The 20,495-nt window shown below is 39.1% G+C and overlaps 1 protein-coding gene and 1 long non-coding RNA gene across 9 annotated transcripts in view; one reads left to right on the plus strand and one right to left on the minus strand.

Moving 5' to 3' along the window:
* The window catches only part of DEUP1 (deuterosome assembly protein 1), a 48,543-nt gene extending 43,147 nt beyond the window's left edge, over positions 1-5,396 (minus strand). For 5 of the 6 annotated variants that reach the window (XR_014576436.1, XR_014576437.1, XM_083816313.1 and 2 more), the window contains exons 1-2: positions 5,333-5,395; positions 4,204-4,271 (exon numbers count right to left, since the gene is read on the minus strand). Coding sequence is in view for 4 of the 6 variants with exons in the window: in XM_083816313.1 (XP_083672439.1) it covers positions 4,204-4,271; positions 5,333-5,371 (107 nt within the window). In the remaining 2 variants the exon portion in view is untranslated. Of the gene's footprint in view, positions 1-4,203; positions 4,272-5,332 lie in introns of all 6 variants that reach the window. The other variant, XM_083816312.1, reaches the window with a different exon arrangement.
* Positions 5,397-5,633: 237 nt separating this feature from the next.
* The window catches only part of LOC310889188, a 48,518-nt gene continuing 33,656 nt past the window's right edge, over positions 5,634-20,495 (plus strand). For 2 of the 3 annotated variants that reach the window (XR_014576430.1, XR_014576431.1), the window contains exons 1-3: positions 5,634-12,539; positions 15,996-16,121; positions 17,135-17,257. This is a non-coding gene — a long non-coding RNA (uncharacterized lncRNA). Of the gene's footprint in view, positions 12,540-15,995; positions 16,122-17,134; positions 17,258-19,842; positions 20,004-20,495 lie in introns of all 3 variants that reach the window. The other variant, XR_014576429.1, reaches the window with a different exon arrangement.

Consider the following 20,495-nt stretch of genomic DNA (forward strand, 5'->3'; position numbering starts at 1 on the left):
ATTTCCTAGCTCTTCTTCCTCTCCTTCTGACTGGACCTGTAAATTGATTATTTATGAAATAATTGTCATAAAGATGGTCACACGGAGACAAAAGAGAGTGCACCATCTGCATAATGTAGCAACAAAGTACAACAAGGTTAATGAAAAAACACACAGCAACGTGCCTGTAACTGCTCAATCCTAGAGAGTATCGAAGAGGATTTCAGTATCCAAAATTAGCACAGGATGCTGTTTCGTGTCACGTGTGTTACAATCTGGCATATTTTCTGGGGGGGACATTGCAACCACGAATGTGCCAAGCGACTAGGAATGCTATTTTAGCAGAACCTCACATATTCAAGCACAAAGCAAGCCATGCACTCAGAGGTAACACCCCTAATGCCAGGGAGACTTCAGCTGCTGGGTGTGCTGCCAGCACATCGCTGAAGAACACAGTACGTGTACTCACAGGTTTTACTCCTGGTGGTTGATACCACCACCTCAGGTAAACACCAGCATTTGGTTCAAGTTAACAACCGTGTTCAAAATGACAAATGCTGTGGATAAAAATGCCCCTGTGGAAAATGTTTTCTTTCTTTTCTGGTAATCTTCCATATCCTAGCTGTTCAGCCAGCTTCCCAGTTTCCTGCCCTCCCAGTGCCCATGCAGACAGATTGAAGTCCCCTGTCTGTAGGATCTGCTCGGGTGAAGTGCTTGCCCCACACATTCCACGTATTATATCTTTCATGCTCAATTTCTAAGTGCAGTACAGTTAAAAAAAAAAAAAAGAGTTCTTTAACATGGAAACATGTTTATTGAACGTATTTTCTTGGCGCTTAAGTGATGCATATGCCATGTTTTGATAATTATTACAGAAACTCAAATCTGCAAACCTGTTAAGCTTGGAAAGGTTTTATAAATACACAAAAATCTTAATGCCTTTTAATGTTAAAACTGTTAGCAATGCCACTTTAACATTTAATATCAACCATAGAATAATAGTTACCAAAATGCAAGCCAAGTGGTATACCATGATGTACATATCAGAAAACAAAAATGTTTCCCCCACATCCCGAAATGCCTGAAACTCATCTCAAAATTGCATTAATGATGCAGCAAACTTTGATTCCTTCTGCAGGGAATTGGGGAAATATGAAACGGGATTTTGAAAACAGAAGATGAAGCTGTACTGCATCAGGACTACCTTTCATTTGATACTGCTGTTTAAGCACCAATGCCCTTCCAGGCTCACGTATTGTCAGGTGGAAACACACTGGTGTGCAATGAGCAGTGACTCAGCTATCTGATTTTAGCCTTCAGAAGTAGGTACTTTCTTCATTGTGTTTTATATGGACCATCTAAAGACTGCTGTGCAAGTGCAAATGCACTCTCCATCCCAGATCATCAGATTACCACTTTAGATCCACCGTGGCTGACATCTTTCACTCCTGAGTTGTTTCACCTGTCCTTTTAGATCAACCCCCACAAGGCAAGTTCTGCAGCTGTTCAAGGACAAATTTCTCTCAACAGTTCTTGCACGTTTTCTGAACTTAGAACCACCAGTATATAAAAGGGAGCTCTTATTGGAAAAACATTTCTGAAACAGCTTGTCAGCCCTACTGTTTTCACCTTCACATCTTTGCCTGCTTCCTTACCTAGATCCTCTAGGCTAGAACAGGAAAGCTGTTCCTGAAGCTGTAGATTCTACTACCAGAACTGATCCGTAACATGGCTGTGGCATTACACATAGTTCTGCGTAAAGATTTATGTGGCTTCTATCCCCACCTACCACCACAGAAGTACTAAGAGCTGTTGTGACTATTATTTTAATCCCTTCAGTGCTTTGAAAATAGTGCTTACTATACCCCTCTCAGAATATGGTCAATCATATGGTATGAAAATCACGAGAATTTATTTTGATCACTGGATATAGAATGTGAAAAACTCTGGCATCTTTTGCTTAATATGCCATCAGATAAACACACAAAGAATAAGCTTTCCCATGAAGTGAAGAAGTATGGTAACCCATATGCATTCAGCATTCCCACATTGCTGAATGCATACATCAAATGCATCCTTTCCACATGGAAGTGATGGCTTGTATTTAACAAGTGGCATGTATTCTTTTTGTTGCATTGATTTTGACACAGTTCAAACACTTAAAAGTAACTCATCTTTACAGTGATGTACACAAACTCTTAGCCTTCTTTTACTCTTATTTCTATACCAGTGAAGATAAAGATGATTCATATTCTGTGGTCACTAATAACTATCTGCATAAAACATCTGTATGTCTCCAGACGTGGACAAACCAAAACCCAGACAAAAATTTTAACCAACTCTAGTCCTTCACGACAAATGATTTTTGCATTAGTTAGATCTTTCTAGCTCTGTTTATCCACCTTTTGCTTTGGAGTTCTGCACAGACCTGAATTTTAATGATTGTATCTTAATAGGCATAGAAAGAATATTCTTGTCCATACTCTTTAGAAAAAAATTGTAATTTAGAAACTGAAATTTCAAGAAATGTTTAGTTCATACTGTCAGTCTCTAGTTCATGCATCTAGTTCATGCTCTCAGGTTTGCTGACAAATAGAAAAACATGTATGAGCATATTTCTAAAAACACATGCAAAACTTATGCAGAACAATGTAAACAAAGATTTTCATCTTCAATAAAATACATTAATTCATTTTTGATCCTTAACCCATCTTCTTGAGCCAATATTAATTCCTTTTCCCTTCTTAAAAGTTGCTTTAAAAATAAGAAATATATAAAATGATTGATACAGCACTCCACTAATACATTTTACCGTGTATATGAACTACAACTAATTTATTTAACAATTATCAGCCATACACAGTCATACACGTTTGGATGGATAATTTGTGATTTATGGGATCTTGCAGCTGGCAGATAATTGTCGTGATTTCTGCCACCGTTATTCAGCTCTTTTCCCAAATTTTAAAGCTATCTGCATTATCTCTGCAATACTGTCAGCACAGACTGAAACATTAGTCTCCTATCATCAGATGTGTATCCTAAACTATTCTTCCAGATTCTTTCTATTGGTAATGGAAATAAAGAGTTGTCTAGAATACCTGTTTTATTATAGGACATATCACTCTCTAGATCCATCTGCAATGGCCTGAAATTTCACGTATGTCAATTACAACTAAAGCCAGCAGGAGGTGAACTCTTAAAATGAGCTTTTGATTTGTTAAATAGCAATATTTTGATCTTTTTAAATTCTAATTTTTAATTACAATATTTACCAGTCATATCACTAACAAAAAGAATGGCCCTCTAAGCCAAAAAAGGGCCACATTGTTCAGAATATATTTTAGTGCTGCATGCTATTTCTGTTCCATTATGAAAACTGCATACATTATTCTTCAGTACAACAGAGCACACTTTCAAATCATATTAAAGCCTTCCTGGGCCAGGTCTGATTGAATATGTGTGTCTCTATTATTTTAAGTTCTTTTACACTCAATATGTGCCATATGACCTAGGGCTGCTTCTTGGTAATAATGATATATGAAACCATTTTATATGAAAAGGAGGTATTAAGTTTATTCATAAATTATAATAGATAAATATTCTATTCAGCTTATATCAGGACGTACTCTTCATATCATTGTGTTCCTTGAAGAGGCTGGATGGTATGAGGCCCTCTTTTAAATCTCCCCCATAGTTTGTGCTATACTAAAACACTATAACAATTAAATTTGGATTATATAAAAAAAAAGTTGATTGTGTTGTGAGGAAAAGTGCACTTCATACTTGATAGATCAATTTTGGTTATTACATATGAAAAATAAGACTATAGCTTTAACAATTATTAGCCCTGTTTTTAAGGCTTCAGAATGTTTTAAGAACTGTGTTTATACTGCTGTAGCCTAGCAACAACTTTTGAAAAACATTTAAAATAAAATTGCTTAACATCTTAATAAAACCCTGCATAGTTTCATTGTTTCTCTTTTGTTTAGATATGCAGATTAAAAAAAATTAAATAAATAAGATACAGTCAGTAGGGTATTACTGTGATAAGCCATGTTGTCTTAGTTATTAGTAACCTCTTCACAGTTTGCAGAGAAAGCAGCCAAAGAAATTGAAAAATAATGTTTGCTTCTCATATCATTAATATTTTGTTTTACATCTTTAATAAACCCACAAATTCAATTCTGTTATGTATTCAACTCTCAGATATTCTTTACTTACTTAGCGAGAGCTTGTTCCTGAAACACTTCCAAGCACTGTTCCATGTTATTGATAGTCTTTTTGACCTGTTGAAACAACAAATCAAATAATTCAGATTCTTACACAACATTTGCATAGTGAAGTTGTGTATACTGAATCGTTTGGTGCTTTCCCTTCAAATTCTGTAATTCTTCCATTGCAAACAACAGGAGCAGGGAAATGTGGCTCTACATTACGTCCTGGAATGGGCAGGATGAAAACTTCTGGAGTAAGCCCAGCTCTCCACCAGCAGCTTTTGCACTTGCTGCAACAGTGCGATACTAGAAGTGGTGCTAACTCAAGGATAAACTTGGATTTCCACGAGGAAGAGTTTGTTTTGGATCATTCTCTGTCTCATAATGTCAATGATTTACCAAGACGCTCTGGAATATATGAATGCAAATTTGTTGTAGATCCGTGGGTGCAGTAAGCAGCGTTTTCTCCACTGCCGTGGAGTGGAGGCCAAATTCCATACCTTCATACACTCTAATTAACCTATACTGGGCAACAATGGTTCCCAAACACACTTTTAGACTCACAGGAACTATTTGTTCCCTTGTCTGGCAAATGCAGCACGGACTCATGGAGCACACACATACCTTAGCAGCAAGGAAAGACCAGACTGAGCCTGACCCTGGAACAGGTCCGTGGGGCTGGTGGGACAGGGATGTAGGGCATGGACAGGGGGGCTGGACCAGATGATCTCCAGAGGTTCCTTCCAACCTCGGCCATTCTGTGATGGATGGCTGTGTGTGAGGGCAAAGCACAGGAGGGAGGGTGCCATGAGACAGCCCTAATTCCTTGGGGGGCAAAAAGCATGGCTCTCGAGGAGATGGATACCTGCATGCACAGGTGTGTGGACACTGCTGTGTGGCACCCGAGGCGACACAGGTGCAGTGACTCCACAGGGGACCGGCACCTGAGGTGACACAGGGTCATTTGTGGCTCTAACGTGGACAGGCACCCCAGACAACACATGCACAGGGGCACCGGCTCCACAGGGAACGGACACCCTGAGGTGTCCCAGACACCGGGGCGGCACCGGGGACCGATCCACGCCACGCTGCGACGGGCACCGACGGACCCCCCTCGTCCCCTCCCCGCCCGTTACCTGCCGCGCTCCTCCCGCTGCTCCCTCCGCACCCGCCATGAGCAAGGCGTGCGCCCTCTCAGCCCCTCGCCCCCATCCCTCCCTCCTTCCCTCCCGCCCCAGCTCCCGCCCGCCTCGCCCCGCGGCGGTTGCGGCCAGCGCCCGGCGGCTTCTCCGGTCGCCGCGGCAACGCCGAGGGCCGCGGGGCGAGGCGCGGAAGCGGGCGGCGGCCATGAGGGGACGGGCGGGAAGCGGTGGCGGGCAGGCTCCGGGAGGGTGCCGCGGGGGGCATGAGGGGGCAGCGGGGGGCATGAGGGGACCGGAGAGGGAAGGAGAGGGTGGCTGGGAGGGGGCTGGGGTGTGACAGGGCTGCCAAGGGGGAGAGGGAGCGGGGAGACCCCGCGGGACCGGCCCCGGGACGCCCCGCAGTCGCTTCTGTCAACGCAGGGCACCTCAGCCCGGGCTGAAAGCAGCCGGAGGGAGCTCCTTCTCAGGCAGCTCCGGGATAAAGAAAATTTAACTTAATTTAGGAAAACACTAGGCAGTTTTATTTATTTATTTATTTATTTATTTATTTATTTAAATGCTATTATCACTACACGAAGTGATCACTACCCATTTCTTTCTGACTATGCTTCCCTCAGATGGTTTCTCTGCTTATTAAGTGCGTGGTGCAGGTTTGGGTGACACCTTTACATCCTTGTGCGCTTCAGTGTGTCATATTCAACAACAAAACATGAAGAATCGCAGCTGTTTCAACTTCTTTCAGTAGCAGTTTGCTGTTCCAAACTTAGGGTTTATAGATCCCTTCAGACCCCAAGGGCAGCACAATTCACTTTGGATTTATTGTCCTGAAATCACATGGAGCATTTTCAAGAGCTGCTAGTCTATTTACACCAAATTTTGACCTTTTGTTTTGTTTTGCTTAGACTGTTTACTTAAATTAGCTGAGTGAACTGCATTTTTAATGTCAATTCTAGGGAATAATTTATTTTGCTTGGTTCTTACCTCCTGTGTTAAGGCAGATGGTTTTCATGTCAGCAGAAATATTGTTTCAACCTATGAATTATGGAAAATGTTTTTAAAATGGAAGATTAAAATAAAGTTATACAGAGAGTTTCAGGAAAGTTCCTGATAAAGTTTGTGTACTAACTCAAGAAAATGCTGCCGTAATTTTCCTTTGTGGTTTCCTTAAAGATTAATAAAATGTTTTTATTTTTGCTTTACATTTTTTCTTTCATTGCTGTATTTCATTGCAGAACTGTCCCGGGAACACTTCAGTTCTTTATTCGCCAGGCAGCAGCAGCAGGAGCAGGTGAGGGCAGGTGAGCTGGGAGCTGAGGGTGATGGCAGGGAGCAGGGCAGTGCCCTCGCTGCCACGGCGCTGCTCAGATGGTGCCTGCAGTCAGCCACAGCCCAGAGGTGGCCAGCCAAGCCTGCAGTGATGGGTAGGTCTGAGGTGACACCGGAAGGCAAGTCAGCAGCAGGTCAGGAGCAGTGAGGTGCCATTCTGAGCACAGACACAGCTACAGCATTGCTCAGACAAGGCTCAGGGGCATGGCCTGGAGCTGAAATCCTGCTCCTGAGCCAAGGGCAGAAGCCCCCAGCACAGTGTCTCATGGCTATGTCTGGTAGCAAGCAGCCTTGACCCCAGGTTATCGCTGCACCGTGTTAGAGCTGGCCTTGAGGACAAGCAGCCAAACCCAGGGGGATAGAGGGGGAAGAGGTTGCAGAACCTGTTACTGCACTCAGAGCCCTGAAAATATTTTCTTCATTACAACTGGCATCTTCAATTACTGTGGTAGAATGACTGTGAAGAAGTCACGCTGAAACATTTGATTATTAATACCTGAAATATTTCAAACATAATTTCTTCTATTTGGAATGCTGTTTTAAGATTTTTTAATGCTGAATATTAGAATGTTTTATTTAAAATACTTAAACTTAGAATGATTCAATATATTATGTTGTAGAAATAATTTGTAATGTAGCTGCCAGTGAATTTCCAGTTGTTCATCTGCAGCAACTGAAGTTAACTTTTCAGCCATGTTCCCAGTGCATATATTTTAATTTTCTCCCTATCTCATCCTTTCTCAGTGGTAATCAGTTATTCAGAATTTTAGCTTCCATCTATCGTGACCAAATAAAATTTGGGGGTGCAACTTAAAAAAAAAACACAACACAATTTTAAAATTACATATAAATGTTTTCAAAGCTTTTTAGAAGGAAAATTCCCACAGCAATTAACTAGAGTTGTGTTTCTAACTCCTTGATGTGCCTTTGAATATTTCATTTGCTATATTAAAAAAAAATGCCATATCAAATTGTTGACATTTTCTATTTGCTTTTGCTCATCAGCATCTATCTCTTGACTAGAGTTTGTCTTATGAGAACCAAATCTTTTACTTTTTGACTTTAGAGAGGCAATTAGTAATATTCAAAGCAGCTGGAGAATAAGCATAATAAATACAGAATAATTAAAGATTTTGTGGTGGGTATTCATACATGCTTTAAATTATGGTAGTCAGCAAAAGAAAAAAATAAAGGAAACTACTTTCAAACCAGTTTACAGATTAAAATTAGTGGAAAGCTATGAACACAATTCTGTAGAAACAAAGGAGGTAAATCAGGGCAGGGACTTGGATATGAGCAAACAAGATACAACATTGATATTTTTCTAAAAACAAGGGGAATGAGTAGCAAGCCAGGGGGTGTAAGGTTGTATACCTTCAACAGGACACCCCTTTGCTCAGTCTGGTTCTGGGATTCATACGCCAAGATGAGACTAACAGCTCTAGTAGAAAAATTGCAAGAAGCAGTATAAAAAGAAATGTTGATCTTTCAGTATCTGCAACTCTGAATTTATTTTTAGCTTTTTTTTTTTTTTCTTTTATGTCGTATTGCAACACATTATTGGTGGGAGGGTGTCCTTTCTGTCCATCTAACAGAGCATATGCCACAAATGTTCCTGTTTTGGAGAGAACAATGGAAAGCGAGTTTCTTTGTACAAGATGTATTTTGTCAGTGGAGTGGGCTTTACATTACGTTGTTGAGCTTTTGTCAGTATAATTTGAGAAGCGTGTAGCTAGTTTAGGAGACATTGCTGAAAGAGAGGAAACCTAAATTGCGTTAACAAATCCAACAAATTCTAATAAGAGCTTTTAAGGAAGTCCTAATTAAAGTAATGCTTTTAGTCTGATAATTATTCTGAGAATTTAGAACCCAGAATCACGGAATCATAGAACAGCCCAGGCTGGAAGAGGGTACCTTTCCTGGAAAAGGGTACCTGAATGAAATTATCTAACACCCCATCCCGTCATGCCTTGAAAACCTCCAGTAATGTGGATTCTACCACGTCCCCAAGGAGGTTGTTCCAGTAATTGATTGTTCTCCCTGTTAAGATTTCTGTCTATATCAGGACCTGTTGCCCCTTGTCATCTCCATGTGGCTCCTTGTGAAGAGAGAGCCTCTGTCCTCTATGCAGCTGTCTTCTAAGCACTGGAAAACTTACATGATGGATTCATCATAGCTCTAAAATAGTTTAATAATGACATTCTATACGTTAGTCAGTTTGGATATTTATGAACTTACCAACTAAATTTACAGAAGCTCTGTTAGAAGAGACAGATGGAAAGGAAAATGAATGGCTCAGTATAGGCCATTTGTCAACAAATGCACACAAGTCACTGAGCCAATAAAACCTCTGGCAAAATCCCTAAGACATAAGCAATAAGAGAAGAATGACATTTTAAAAAAGAACCTTTGCAAGAGGGATTTTTGTTTTTGAAAATTAGGCATAACATCTGGCTGAGAATTCTGACGTTGCCTACCTAATTTACTGGCAGGAGGTAATAGAGGCAGCATAATAGAGACATAGAGGCAGAACGCTGTTTCTAAATGTTTTGTTTCAAGTTTAAACTGAAAAGTACTCTGTTCTTAAGCAGCTTATGAGATCACTGAAGGGAAGAACAGACAGAGCTTGGATTTAGTTGGATTTGCCAGGTAAACTGGTTGATAAGCCATACCGTAGGCTGGGACCTGTTCTAAAAGTGGAGAACTGTCAGAATTTATCCAGTAACATATAACAGCGAGAAATCAGATAATTAAGGGTTCTCTGAGAGAATGCAGAAAGGGGTTAAAGGTGCCATTTGCCCTGTTGCTGTGACAGTTAGAATTTAATCTTTTTGTGTCTGATGAAAAATAATGCTAGATAATATATGCACAAAAGAAAAATCTGCTTAAAGCTTTCTGCTTATGTGTTTTTCTAGAAACTCATGGTAATGTCAAGCATTACTGTAACATCTTTTAGCATGCCATAGTCTTTCCTTTGTAGTTGTTGCTACTGCAGCATAAAAATAATCTTGACGTTTTAGCAACATGGGTATGGTTTCTAGCACTCTATAGGCAGGAATATTTCTTGGTTAATTGGTTTTTATTTTTAAAAATGAAATGAAATGATCTCTTGTCTGTGATCAGTGGCAATTAAAAAAAGAGAGAAGACAAACTTCATATGGAACATTTCATCTCTGTCTATGTATTATGCCACAGTTGCTTCAGTGCTATGATTTATTAGCTTTTTTTTAGTTAAAATAGGCAAGTTACAGAAAAATATCACCTACCCAAGGCATAATTTTCAGTTTGTACTGTCTGAAGGGATTACAGGAAACAAATTGTACATTTTGTTTCATCTTAAATTCAAATTATTTTATATCCCTACAATTTTGTTTTTCAGTGGTATGAAATGTGATGAAGATTGTAGAGGTAGCTTTTGGTAGCATTTGAATTTGACAGCTGAAGGGTGGATAATTGGAACTTTTGTCACCTTGCATTGATTTTGGAGCAAGCCTAGTATTTTGACTCAAGCACACGAAGCGAATATTCAGTTGAAATAACTTGCAGAGGAATAATTAACAATGCTGACATTTAAGATGTCATTCCAGGGTTTCAGAGTTAGCAACTGAGGAGATGACATGGGAGCTCACATTACTCACTTGCGTAAGAATGCACTCAGAGTGCAATACTTTATTGGTTATATTAAGATGGTATTTTCAGGTTATGCTTGGATGATCATGCGCTCTAACCTGGTTTATTTCTTTTACTATTGACTCATGCATTTAGTTTTCTAATGACTTGAATGTTTCTATTTTTAGAATTAGTACTGGGGTACAACTGTAGAGCAATTAAAACATATAGCTATGTTGCCCTCTACAGAATCCCATGATAAGTGATTTGGTTTGTCTGTCAAAGTTAAGTCCTCTTTTGACTTGACTGTAAAGGGGTTTTTGGTCAGTCGGCTTAGGGAGACTCGGTGGCAGGCAGATGTGGTAATAGCTCTGTCACTCTCTTGCTTGTCTCTAGAAACAGAAAACAGTGCTTTTTAACAATCCAACATCTAAAGCGAGCCTTTTGACCTGGAAAGTCATTATTTTTATAGCAGAAATAACAGCGCAACATTTGCTTTTCTCCTTTGCCTTTTGCAGGCTCCTGATTGTCTACATACTCAGGGCTGTGTTTGGGCTGAGCAAATACAGCACCTACTTGTATATCAAGTTCTGCTTAACCGTTGACAGTTAATGCTGATGAAACTTCAGTTAATATGAGTGCTTCTCGCAGGGCTGACTGCGTTCAGATATAACTTCAGCACCTGCAGTGGAAATTTTGCTTCGGCTTGCTGGAAAAAGCAAGTGCAAGCAAGGCTTTCAGCTAACAAATAAGCTACATTTTCTAAAAGCTGAAAATGAGGGTTAGAGTGCTCTGCCACTCTTCAGCAGAAAAGCCAGACATCTTCAAAGCATGGAGCCTTAACCTTGACCTTCCTTCACGACCTGGACGCCACCATCTCATTAAGACCACATTACAACTACATCTCAGATATCACTAAATCGTATATTGTGCGCATTATACTGTTATCCAAAATAATAACTGGTTAGATATAAGCCACATTCCATTTATTCTTTTGCTGAGAGTAGCTGATCAAAGTAGAGGGAAAAAAAGTATAGGATTCATGGAGAGACACACAAACACACACGTGTACAGACACACACAGAAGTGCATGCTAAATCTTACACCTGTACACCTGGGCTATTGGCCACAGCAAAATATAGCTGGAGAGGAATGACTCCCAAAGGATCCAATCTTCCAACTCTGTAAGTGCAGCAAAGCAAATCCTACACCTGATTCTGGCTTCTGCCCTTGGATAGCTTAAGGGTTGCTTGGCCAAGCAACAAGCTGGACGCTTGTGGGATGTTAGGCTGAGTTCTCCTTGAAGCAGCTGCTCTTGCCAACCAGATGCTCAGTTTTTCCTGACTGGAACATTCAAACCTGCCTTCTGCCCTTTGCATGTTCCAACCCAGCCTTGGCCAGGTCTCCAGACAAAGCAACAAGGATACAAAAAACAAAGACAGTGTATTTCCAGGGAACAGATTTCTTAATACCACTAGTATCAAAGGCCGACTTTACTTAAGCATTGGCATTTTTTTTCCCTCCTGAATGGCAAGGATTTGAGCCAGTTGTTCAATAGCATGAGAAGGAGCATCACTGTTGAATTTCAAGAACTTCTGCCTCTGGTCAGTTGCCTTTTCCATTGCCCTTTGTAGGAAACAGCAATTAGATCTGTTGTTCTCTCATGTGCACACTTTATAAGCTGATAACATTGCTGAAAAGAGGTGACAAGAAAGCAGGAAAGAACTCAGCCCTGTTTTTTCTCTCTCTGGCCTTTGAGGAAAGAGATTTATTTTCTGCTTCCTCCTCCCTATATGAAACACAAGACTTGAGAAAGAAGATGGACCTGTATCAGCCTCCACAGACATCAGAGTGGTATGTGAAAAACACCTGGGTTAAAGGTAGAACTGAGAAAGGCTGAGGAAAAACTGGGTAGGTGAAAGGATAAGGGGAATGGGAGCTGAGCTGGCATAGACAGGGTAGACAGAATACATTTCGTACAGACCAAATTCATCTTTGAATATTTGGGGCTCTTTGGATGTTAATTGCTAGCTATCCACAACCTGGGGCAGGGCAAAGGAGCATTAAAAAGACAAATTATTTCTGTAGTACAATGTTTTATGTTTTGTGATCCAGTTTTATGATGTACCTGTTACGTTATTGTTGAGTCTTTAGTGCATAGAGGTACACTGCCTCTGGAGCATGAGAGGGTAATGGATCAGCTGAAACAGAGGACTGAGCGCTTGCAAAAAGGAAAATCAGCCCTCATTTCAAACTTTTGTAACAGGTATGGAGGAGAAGATTTGAATGGTGAATGCTCTTTATTTCCAGAACTTCCTTAGCTGCCCTCATAGCATTCCATTAATAACAGATGTACTGTGGACATAGCTCTGCAGGGAAGATTGTGGTTCATTAAGAACTTAATTGTTTTCTGAATAGCTAGATAACAGTTGTTTAGTAACAAGGGAACCGTCATGTAATTGCTCTGTAGCAATCCTTTCACAGACTTCTTGAATATTCTCCCTGTGCTTTAGAACAATTCCAGTTCCATCTCTTCAACATCTTCTCTATTAATCCCTCACAGATTTTTACGCATTCTTCTTCAGGAACATTCAGATCAAAAACTACCGGTGACTAGGATTGCTGTATTCTGCATCCTTTACCATCTCAAAAACCTGCACTTTTGTTCCCTTTCTCGTGCCACTTTTTAAATCCAACTATAGAATAATTAAGCTGTTGACTTTAAATACTGTCCGATGTTACTCCATAAGCACAGGATTTTGCATAAGATTATCAGTGTCCGAAATGCCCTTGTTTAGTCTCTTGTGCTAACTGTTTTTTGCTCCCAACATCTGATTGCTGCAATCTATGATTGAGTGAATATGCTTTCCTTTATGAATAGTTTGTAGAGGTCCTAGGGATCCTCTGGGACAAAGGCAGCTGCATACATATAAGGTGATATTAGTATTTTCCATCTTATCAAAAAAAAGTCCACAGCTGGGGAGATATTAAACCAATATTTTCAGCTCTCCACATTCCCAGTAGTTTAAATTGAAAAACCAAATATACAATTACTGACTAAAAATAGCTTTCCCCCCTCGATTCACAGCATTATAAAGAACCTGCTGCATTACCTACTTCTCTCAAGACCACAGTGATCTTTAAAGGCCATTTCTAATGATCTTTATATCCAGGCTAGATTTTATTGACTGAAACAATGGCACTCTTCTGGAGATTTTCTTCAACAAGCAAGTAGAGCTGACTGCTGTAGGTATTTTTTGGTTCTTTGTCCAACATTTTCTTCATGTCACTTCTCCCTCTTAACAAATTCCTCTTCCCACATAATGTATAGACCAGTGCAGTAGGGTCAGCCGCACCTACGTTTCAGCAATTTTTTTCTGAAGTATTTCTACAGTGATGGTACGCCAAAACCATTCACTTCCCGGAACAGAACTATTCAGTAGGATAACTGATCTCCTAAAGTATCAGGGCATGCTTGAAAGCAGTTGGTCTGTTCAGACTCTAGGACTTGTTATATGCGGTTACTGCAAAAGAAGAAAGAAATTATGAAGGCCGGCTCTATCCAGCCGTAACCATTAGCATGTAGAGAAGGAGGGTGGTTCTGGGAACTCATGAGTTCTGGGTTCAGCTCTGAATGTTATCATAGGCTTCATAAGCCTTTCAGCAAATCATTTGGATTAATTTTCAGATATAGAAAATCAATTACAGTATTAATTTTATTCTCATTAAAAAAAAAATCATGTTGGCCTATTGCAGCAATGACCATGTCCTGTTTATTGTACACGAAGTATTCAGGAAACAGAGTTCTGGCTTGGTTAGCAAGTCCTGCTACATCCAAGAATTCTCTTGGCTGGGATTTAATAACACAGGGGCCATGGCATTAATTATTCATATGCATTCTACATTCACAGATTGTTCTTACTCACTTCAGCGAAAGTAGTTACATGAAATTTTGTCTTGCCTGCTAGAGAAAGATAAATCTTCTAAGACAAAGTAACATTTCTGTTAATATGTAGTAATAAAAAGGTGTTCCGCATTCTCATCCTGTTTTCCACAGAGGTTCACACATTTCATTGATCATTTCACAACACAACTGCTAGAGGTGTATTGGGATCCTATGGATTGCATTCACATTATCAGAATCAGTGGGATATTGGATTTTTTTATGTGGCTTTTAAGCATTGCCACGTCTGGAAATTATGTTTTTAACATGCTTTTCCATTTCTTTCTTCTATTTTTCTATTCTTTCTATTTCTATTTCTTTCTATTCTTTCTTCTATTCTTTTCCATTTCTTCTATTTAAATACTAGTTCATTTGTGTGGAAACATTGTAGATAGGTCTTAATTGCTGTTTAGCATCTTTGTGTTTGTAAGCAGCCAGTTTGGACCATTTAGGATTAAGCTGCTTTGATGGTTCTTCTTGTAGAGTGTAAAAGTTTCTTCCCTTAGAGATTTCTGCTGGAAAAAATCAAAGAGTCAACTGACATACTGATAAAGATTTTTTTTGTGTTTTCCTTCGATTTTTTCAAATCTTGGGAAAAAAATCTGTTCTTTTGAGGTGTTGAATTCTTTATCAGCCCATAGAGAATAACGATATTTGCAAATTTGCAGTATGCTGTCCAAAAAGATTCACAACATTGCTCTCCTTCCCTTAAGCTTTGGGAAGTGAATGTTATTTTTATTTTTTATTTTTTTTAAGAGAACTCCCAAACCACATGGCTAGTCATCTGTTACTGCCACATGCAGCCAAATCTGAGAGCATTTCTGTTTCTGCCTCCTGCCTCTTTTCAAGGTCTTGTAGGTTATTTTTCAAATTTATAAATCTTGTCATATGTTCTTGTTCAAGTGGTGCATTTTGAGTTATATTCTATCACTTTTAGTACTCAGGCTTAAAGTTCTGCATCTTTCTTACTGCGTGGAAAGCCAGCTACTGTTGTTAGCATGTTTGATATCTGCATAGTTTGTGTAAGTTATAGCGTGCATAGCTGGTGTAATGCAGAGAGAAGCTGCCTAAAGTGAAATCTCTGAATCAAGAAAAGGAGTTTACTCAATTGCATTTGAAAAAAACATGTGTGAAAGAATCCTGGTCAGTTGCTAATACGTTCTTTCCTTATTAAGGAGGTCCCCGTTACAAATCCCTTTTTGTTATCTTTCATTTTCCATATATAGCCCCTGTACCATTAGCTTCAGTAAGGATTTTTCCATATCACTTTTTGTATCTTAATAATCCCTTGCAGTGAAATACAGGAAAAAATAATTTCGCAAGTAGCTATTTAACTTGCACAAGGCCAAGCATAGATTTTAAAACTGTTTTATGGTTCTTTGGAGCCAAGTGTGTGATCATTTTTTATTTCAGTCAAATCAGGTTCAATTACATTATTTTTATTTCATTAAATGTCTTTTCTACAGTGCTAGGTTCTAGGTGCCAAGTTGGGTTCTAGACATTTCAACAAGGTAAGACCTAGTGTCTGTTTCATCATATAGCAACTGGTTCATTGTATAGCAGCTGTTTCATTGTAAATTCAAATTTTTTTGTTCTTGATATGCTGCATATGTGAAGTTATCTAAGCTAGTTTAACCCACAATTACAGGAAGGTCCTGGTAAGAGATTTTTCCCATAAAAAGTTACGAAAAATTACAAGAAAAGGAGGAAAAAAAAGAGATCATAATGATAATACATATTGTTAATTCCTTGTTTTTCCACTATCTTTTTGAATCTAAGACAAACAATATGCGGGAAGTAAAGAAGAAGACTACAATCAAACTGTGTCCAATTTTTCAATTATATCAACTCTATAAAATATGTATTGCATGCAGCGCATGAAGATGTTCTACATAAGTGCTTAAGGTACCTACGTATACCTTTCAAACTCCAATTAACATAAATACCTAGATGTCATTTAGGTATGCAATAGTAATCATATGTTCTTCAAATCTGATTAAATAATGCTGCTTTTATATTATTCTACACCAGATTAAGTTGATTGAGGACTCAAGACAATACAAGTCTCTTTGCAGCATTTGTCTATAGTTGAATTTTATGATTTTCTGTCCCTTGGCAGTCCATAAGAAGAGGCAAGCATTTCTAGGCCCAATTCATCTCTTCCTAATGCATGTATCAAATATGGGGTTGATGAATTTGGCCTTTAGAGTCCTCATTTCTGTCATTAATTGTAAAGGAAAGTTAGGATGCCTAGTCCATGCGTAAAACTCTGTGTTACATTTGTCTAAAGTTAAGTGAAATGAATCCTAAGCTCCGGAAACACCCTTCACATCAATGTGATACTTTCTACCAACTAAAGTAATTAGAATAGCAGCAAATACTGCGCAGGCAGTTTAAATATATAGTCCTGCTATTTAATGTGACATTTCTTTCGTTAAAAATGCTGCTGCTAATGAAATGATGTAGGGAAGCTTGTCAAAACAATGTCTCAGGCAGGAAGAAATGTGATTTAGTAGAATTTTGATTCCCTGAGTTACTGGATTTTTTAAAAATACTGCTTTTTGAATACAGGAGAACAGGCAGCTGTAACTACTTATCCCAGTTTGAAAAGTAACCTTGTGATGCTTCTAAGAGCATTCATTTATTTGGTTTAACTGCAGAGAGCTGTAACCTCCCAAAGGACCCTGAAGCCAGATAATTATTGACATTTTATTTTTACACATATCCTTTTGAAATCTAAGACTACTGGATGGTTTCAAAAACAGCAGATAATGAAGTTTCCCTGCTTAGATTTTTTTTAGGATCACACAACTATAGTTCTGATTAAAAAAGATAGTGTTGCAGTTAGGGTTGTGTGACTTTCTCAGGGGTATTTTTACATTCTATCATTTTCACATTCTCTTTTCTGATACTTTCAGAAAGTGTTGGTATGTACCTGTTGAGTGTTTGGCAAACTTGGTATTGGTTGCTTTGAATGATATGGACCACGTCAGGATGTCATTGTTTCCAGAATAACATTCTTCATCAGAGAACAGTGGCTGGTGAGTGGGACACTGAGCTCTATCTGTTGAAATTTCATGTTCACTCTGAGGCATACATTCTCTATGTAAAAAGAACTTTGAGCTTTTTTATCCATTATGCTTTACTTTGGAAGCTGAAGGTTTTATTCTTGTTGTATAGTTTTGGAATACTTTTAATTAAAAGAGAAATGGAAATAAATCCATCAGAGTTCTACAGTTCATTGCTCTGTGTAAGTCTTCACTTGAAAATTTTCAGTAATAGCTTTTCTGGTAAGGTCACTGGGTCACTCTCTTTCTGTTATATTATCGTCAGATCTTCTGCCAAGTTTGCAGTCATACCAATAATCATTACCTTAGATAATTCTGTCCTAATCCTTAGATTCTTTTTCAAGAATTCATATGAGTATTTTTCTACCATCTTGAATAATCACTGGCTTCTACAATATTAAGGATTAGGTTTTCCTTTTGGCACAATGTTAATGTGAGTATATACTCCTTTCTCCTATTATTATTCCTCTTTGACTGCCCTGCTTATTACACAGGAGCTCTGCGTTACATTGTGAAGCTCTGTAGTACCAAGAATATAAAGGTGTGTGCCATTAACTGATTTCTTCTCTCACCTGTATGTGTTCCTCTTCCCCTGATTATTTTCCTGTATGTTTCATACGTGTCAGCAGATATCTCAGTGGTGTCTACTATGGTACTAGAAATTGGTATTTAGGCACCCAAACCCTACCCCCTTTTATTTTTTTCCTGCTTGTTCTCAGCAAACAGAACCAACTGTATTTTGCTGTTTCAAGTTGATAGACAGATCATTTCTGCCTTCTGATTTATGGTCTCTACAGCTCCGTGGCTTACCCTGATATTCCATCTTGGGGCTGAGCATACTATGGTTCCCCTGAGGCTCGTTCACCAGCCTGCCATTCCTTTTGCTTTTCCTTTTCTGTCCAGAAGGACTGACTAAACTTCATAATACTCTTTCCTCAAGGCAGGATCTAAGAGAAAGAGGTGTATCTTCTATACAGTATGCTATGAATTGTCTTAGATATGTAATATTTTTAAGAGATTTTCTTCTGAAATTGATTTTCACCTAGAAATTCTGTGATTAACTCACATAAATTTTATTTCCATTATTTCTTTCTTCTATCTCCTTCTTACCTTGTCCCCTCCATGCTATAATTACTTATTTGTGTTGTGGTGGCTTCTGAAGGATACACACAGGATCTGAGCCCTCATTTTTCGGACAATATATAGAGATCTCTGCTATAAACCTTTAAATCAAGAAACACAGAAACAGAACCAGAAGGCATAGAAATTCTTCTTAGTTCACAGATCAGACTTTTTTTAAGTTTGCTTATCTAAGACAAACATCATAGGATGTTGATACATTAAAAATGGATACTTTTTAGCATTCTTCTCAACCTGACCATTTTCATTGGGCAGTTACCATTAGGTATCTTTCACTTCAATAATAATACTTTCTTTAAGCTTTGAATTTTCTTGAGGCTTTTAAGAGAGAGCAGAATTTGCACTTACTTTGATTTAACAGTCTGTTATCTTTTCTCACAACAGTATGTTCTAAATGTGATTCAAGATGACTGATGCTCATAATTCTACAGAGGATTTTGGTTTCCAGAGCTACAGAGTGTTTCTGTTGAAACATTGTGCTTTTGTTTCAGTCCTCTGCAATACTAGGTTTTCTGTAAGACCAAATTGCTCTTTAATTTCACCAGAACAAAGAATTCAGCATGTTTTACTATGTCTTAATTCATGAACTTACTCACTTTTGGAGAAATTTGTTGATTTTTGTCACGGTTTTGTCACAGAATCACAGAACCTTTTAGCTTGAAAGGGACCTCTTGAGATCATCTAGCCCAACCCTGTTGCTCAAGCAGTGTCACTGATAGCAAGCTGACCATTTCCAGTTGTCTTTGGAATGTTTCCACAGATCACAGGCTCTGTGACTTCTCTGGGCAACCTGTTTCAGTGTTTAACCACACTCACAGTAAAAAAAAAAGTGTTTTCTTGTGTTTAGGAGGAATTCAAAGTTGGTTTTTTTTTTTTTTCATGTTTTTTAACTTGTATTTGTTACTTCTTGTCCTGCCAGTGGGCAATACTATGAAAAGCCCATCTACTTCCTCTTCGTTCCCTCACACCAGGTATTTATACACTTTGATGAGATTACCCTGAGTCTTCTCATCTCCAGGCTGAACAGCCCCAGCTCTGTAAGCCTCTCCTGTTATGAAAGGTGCTCCAGTCCCTTAACTATCTTTGTGGCCATGCAGTGAGGATGTTATGGGAGAGTATATCTTGCCTTATTAAAGTTGAAATATGCAACACCCACTGCTCTCTCTTCACCCACCAAGCTAGTAACATCATTGTAGATGGCTACTGTGTTCGTTAATCATGATTTCCCCTTTGTAAATCCATGCTGACCATCCCCAATTCCCTTCTTGTCCTTCGTGTGTTTGAAATGGTTTCCAGGATTATTTGCACCGCCATCTTCCCAGGACTAGAGGTGAGCCTGACTGGCCTATAGTTCTCAGGAGAATCTTATTTGCCCTTCTTGAAGATTGGAGTGACATTTGCTCTCTTCCATTTTTTAGGAACCTCTGCCAGTTGCCATAATCTCTAAAAGATAACAGAAAGCGTCCTCAGACTGACATCAGCCAGATCCCTCAATGCACGTGGATACAACCCATCAGACCTGATGGACTTTTTTATGTCCAGTTTAAGTGTTCCCTAACCTGATCCTCATCCACTGAAGGTACTTCTTCCTTGCTTCGGACTTTCCTTCTAGTCTCGGAGACCTGGGATTCCTGAAGGTCAATATTAACCAGAAAAGACTGAGGCAAATAAATCATTGAGTACTGCGGCCTTTCCCATGTCATTTGTCACCATTTTTCCTGGTGACCACCCCATTCAGCTGTGCTCCCACATTTTCCCGTTTTCTTTCTGCTGCTTATGTACTTGTAGAATGCTTTCCTGTCACCCTTCCCATCCCTTACCAGATTCAACTCTAGGCTGTCCTTGGCTTTCTTAACCCTATCCCTATGTGATCAGAGAGCAACTCAGTACTCCTCCTTGGTCACCAGCCCCTGCTTCCACCTCTTGCACACTTCCTTTTTACATCTGAGTTCAGTGAGGAGGTCCTTGCTCACTCATGCAGGCTTTCTGTCAACTTTACTTGATTTCCTGCTTGTCAGGATGGACTTTTTCGTGAGGTTGAAGTGGTAACCCTTGAATAACAACAACTTCT

Source organism: Anser anser, assembly GCF_964211835.1.
Source record: "Anser anser genome assembly, chromosome: 1".
Classification (NCBI taxonomy): domain Eukaryota; kingdom Metazoa; phylum Chordata; class Aves; order Anseriformes; family Anatidae; genus Anser; species Anser anser.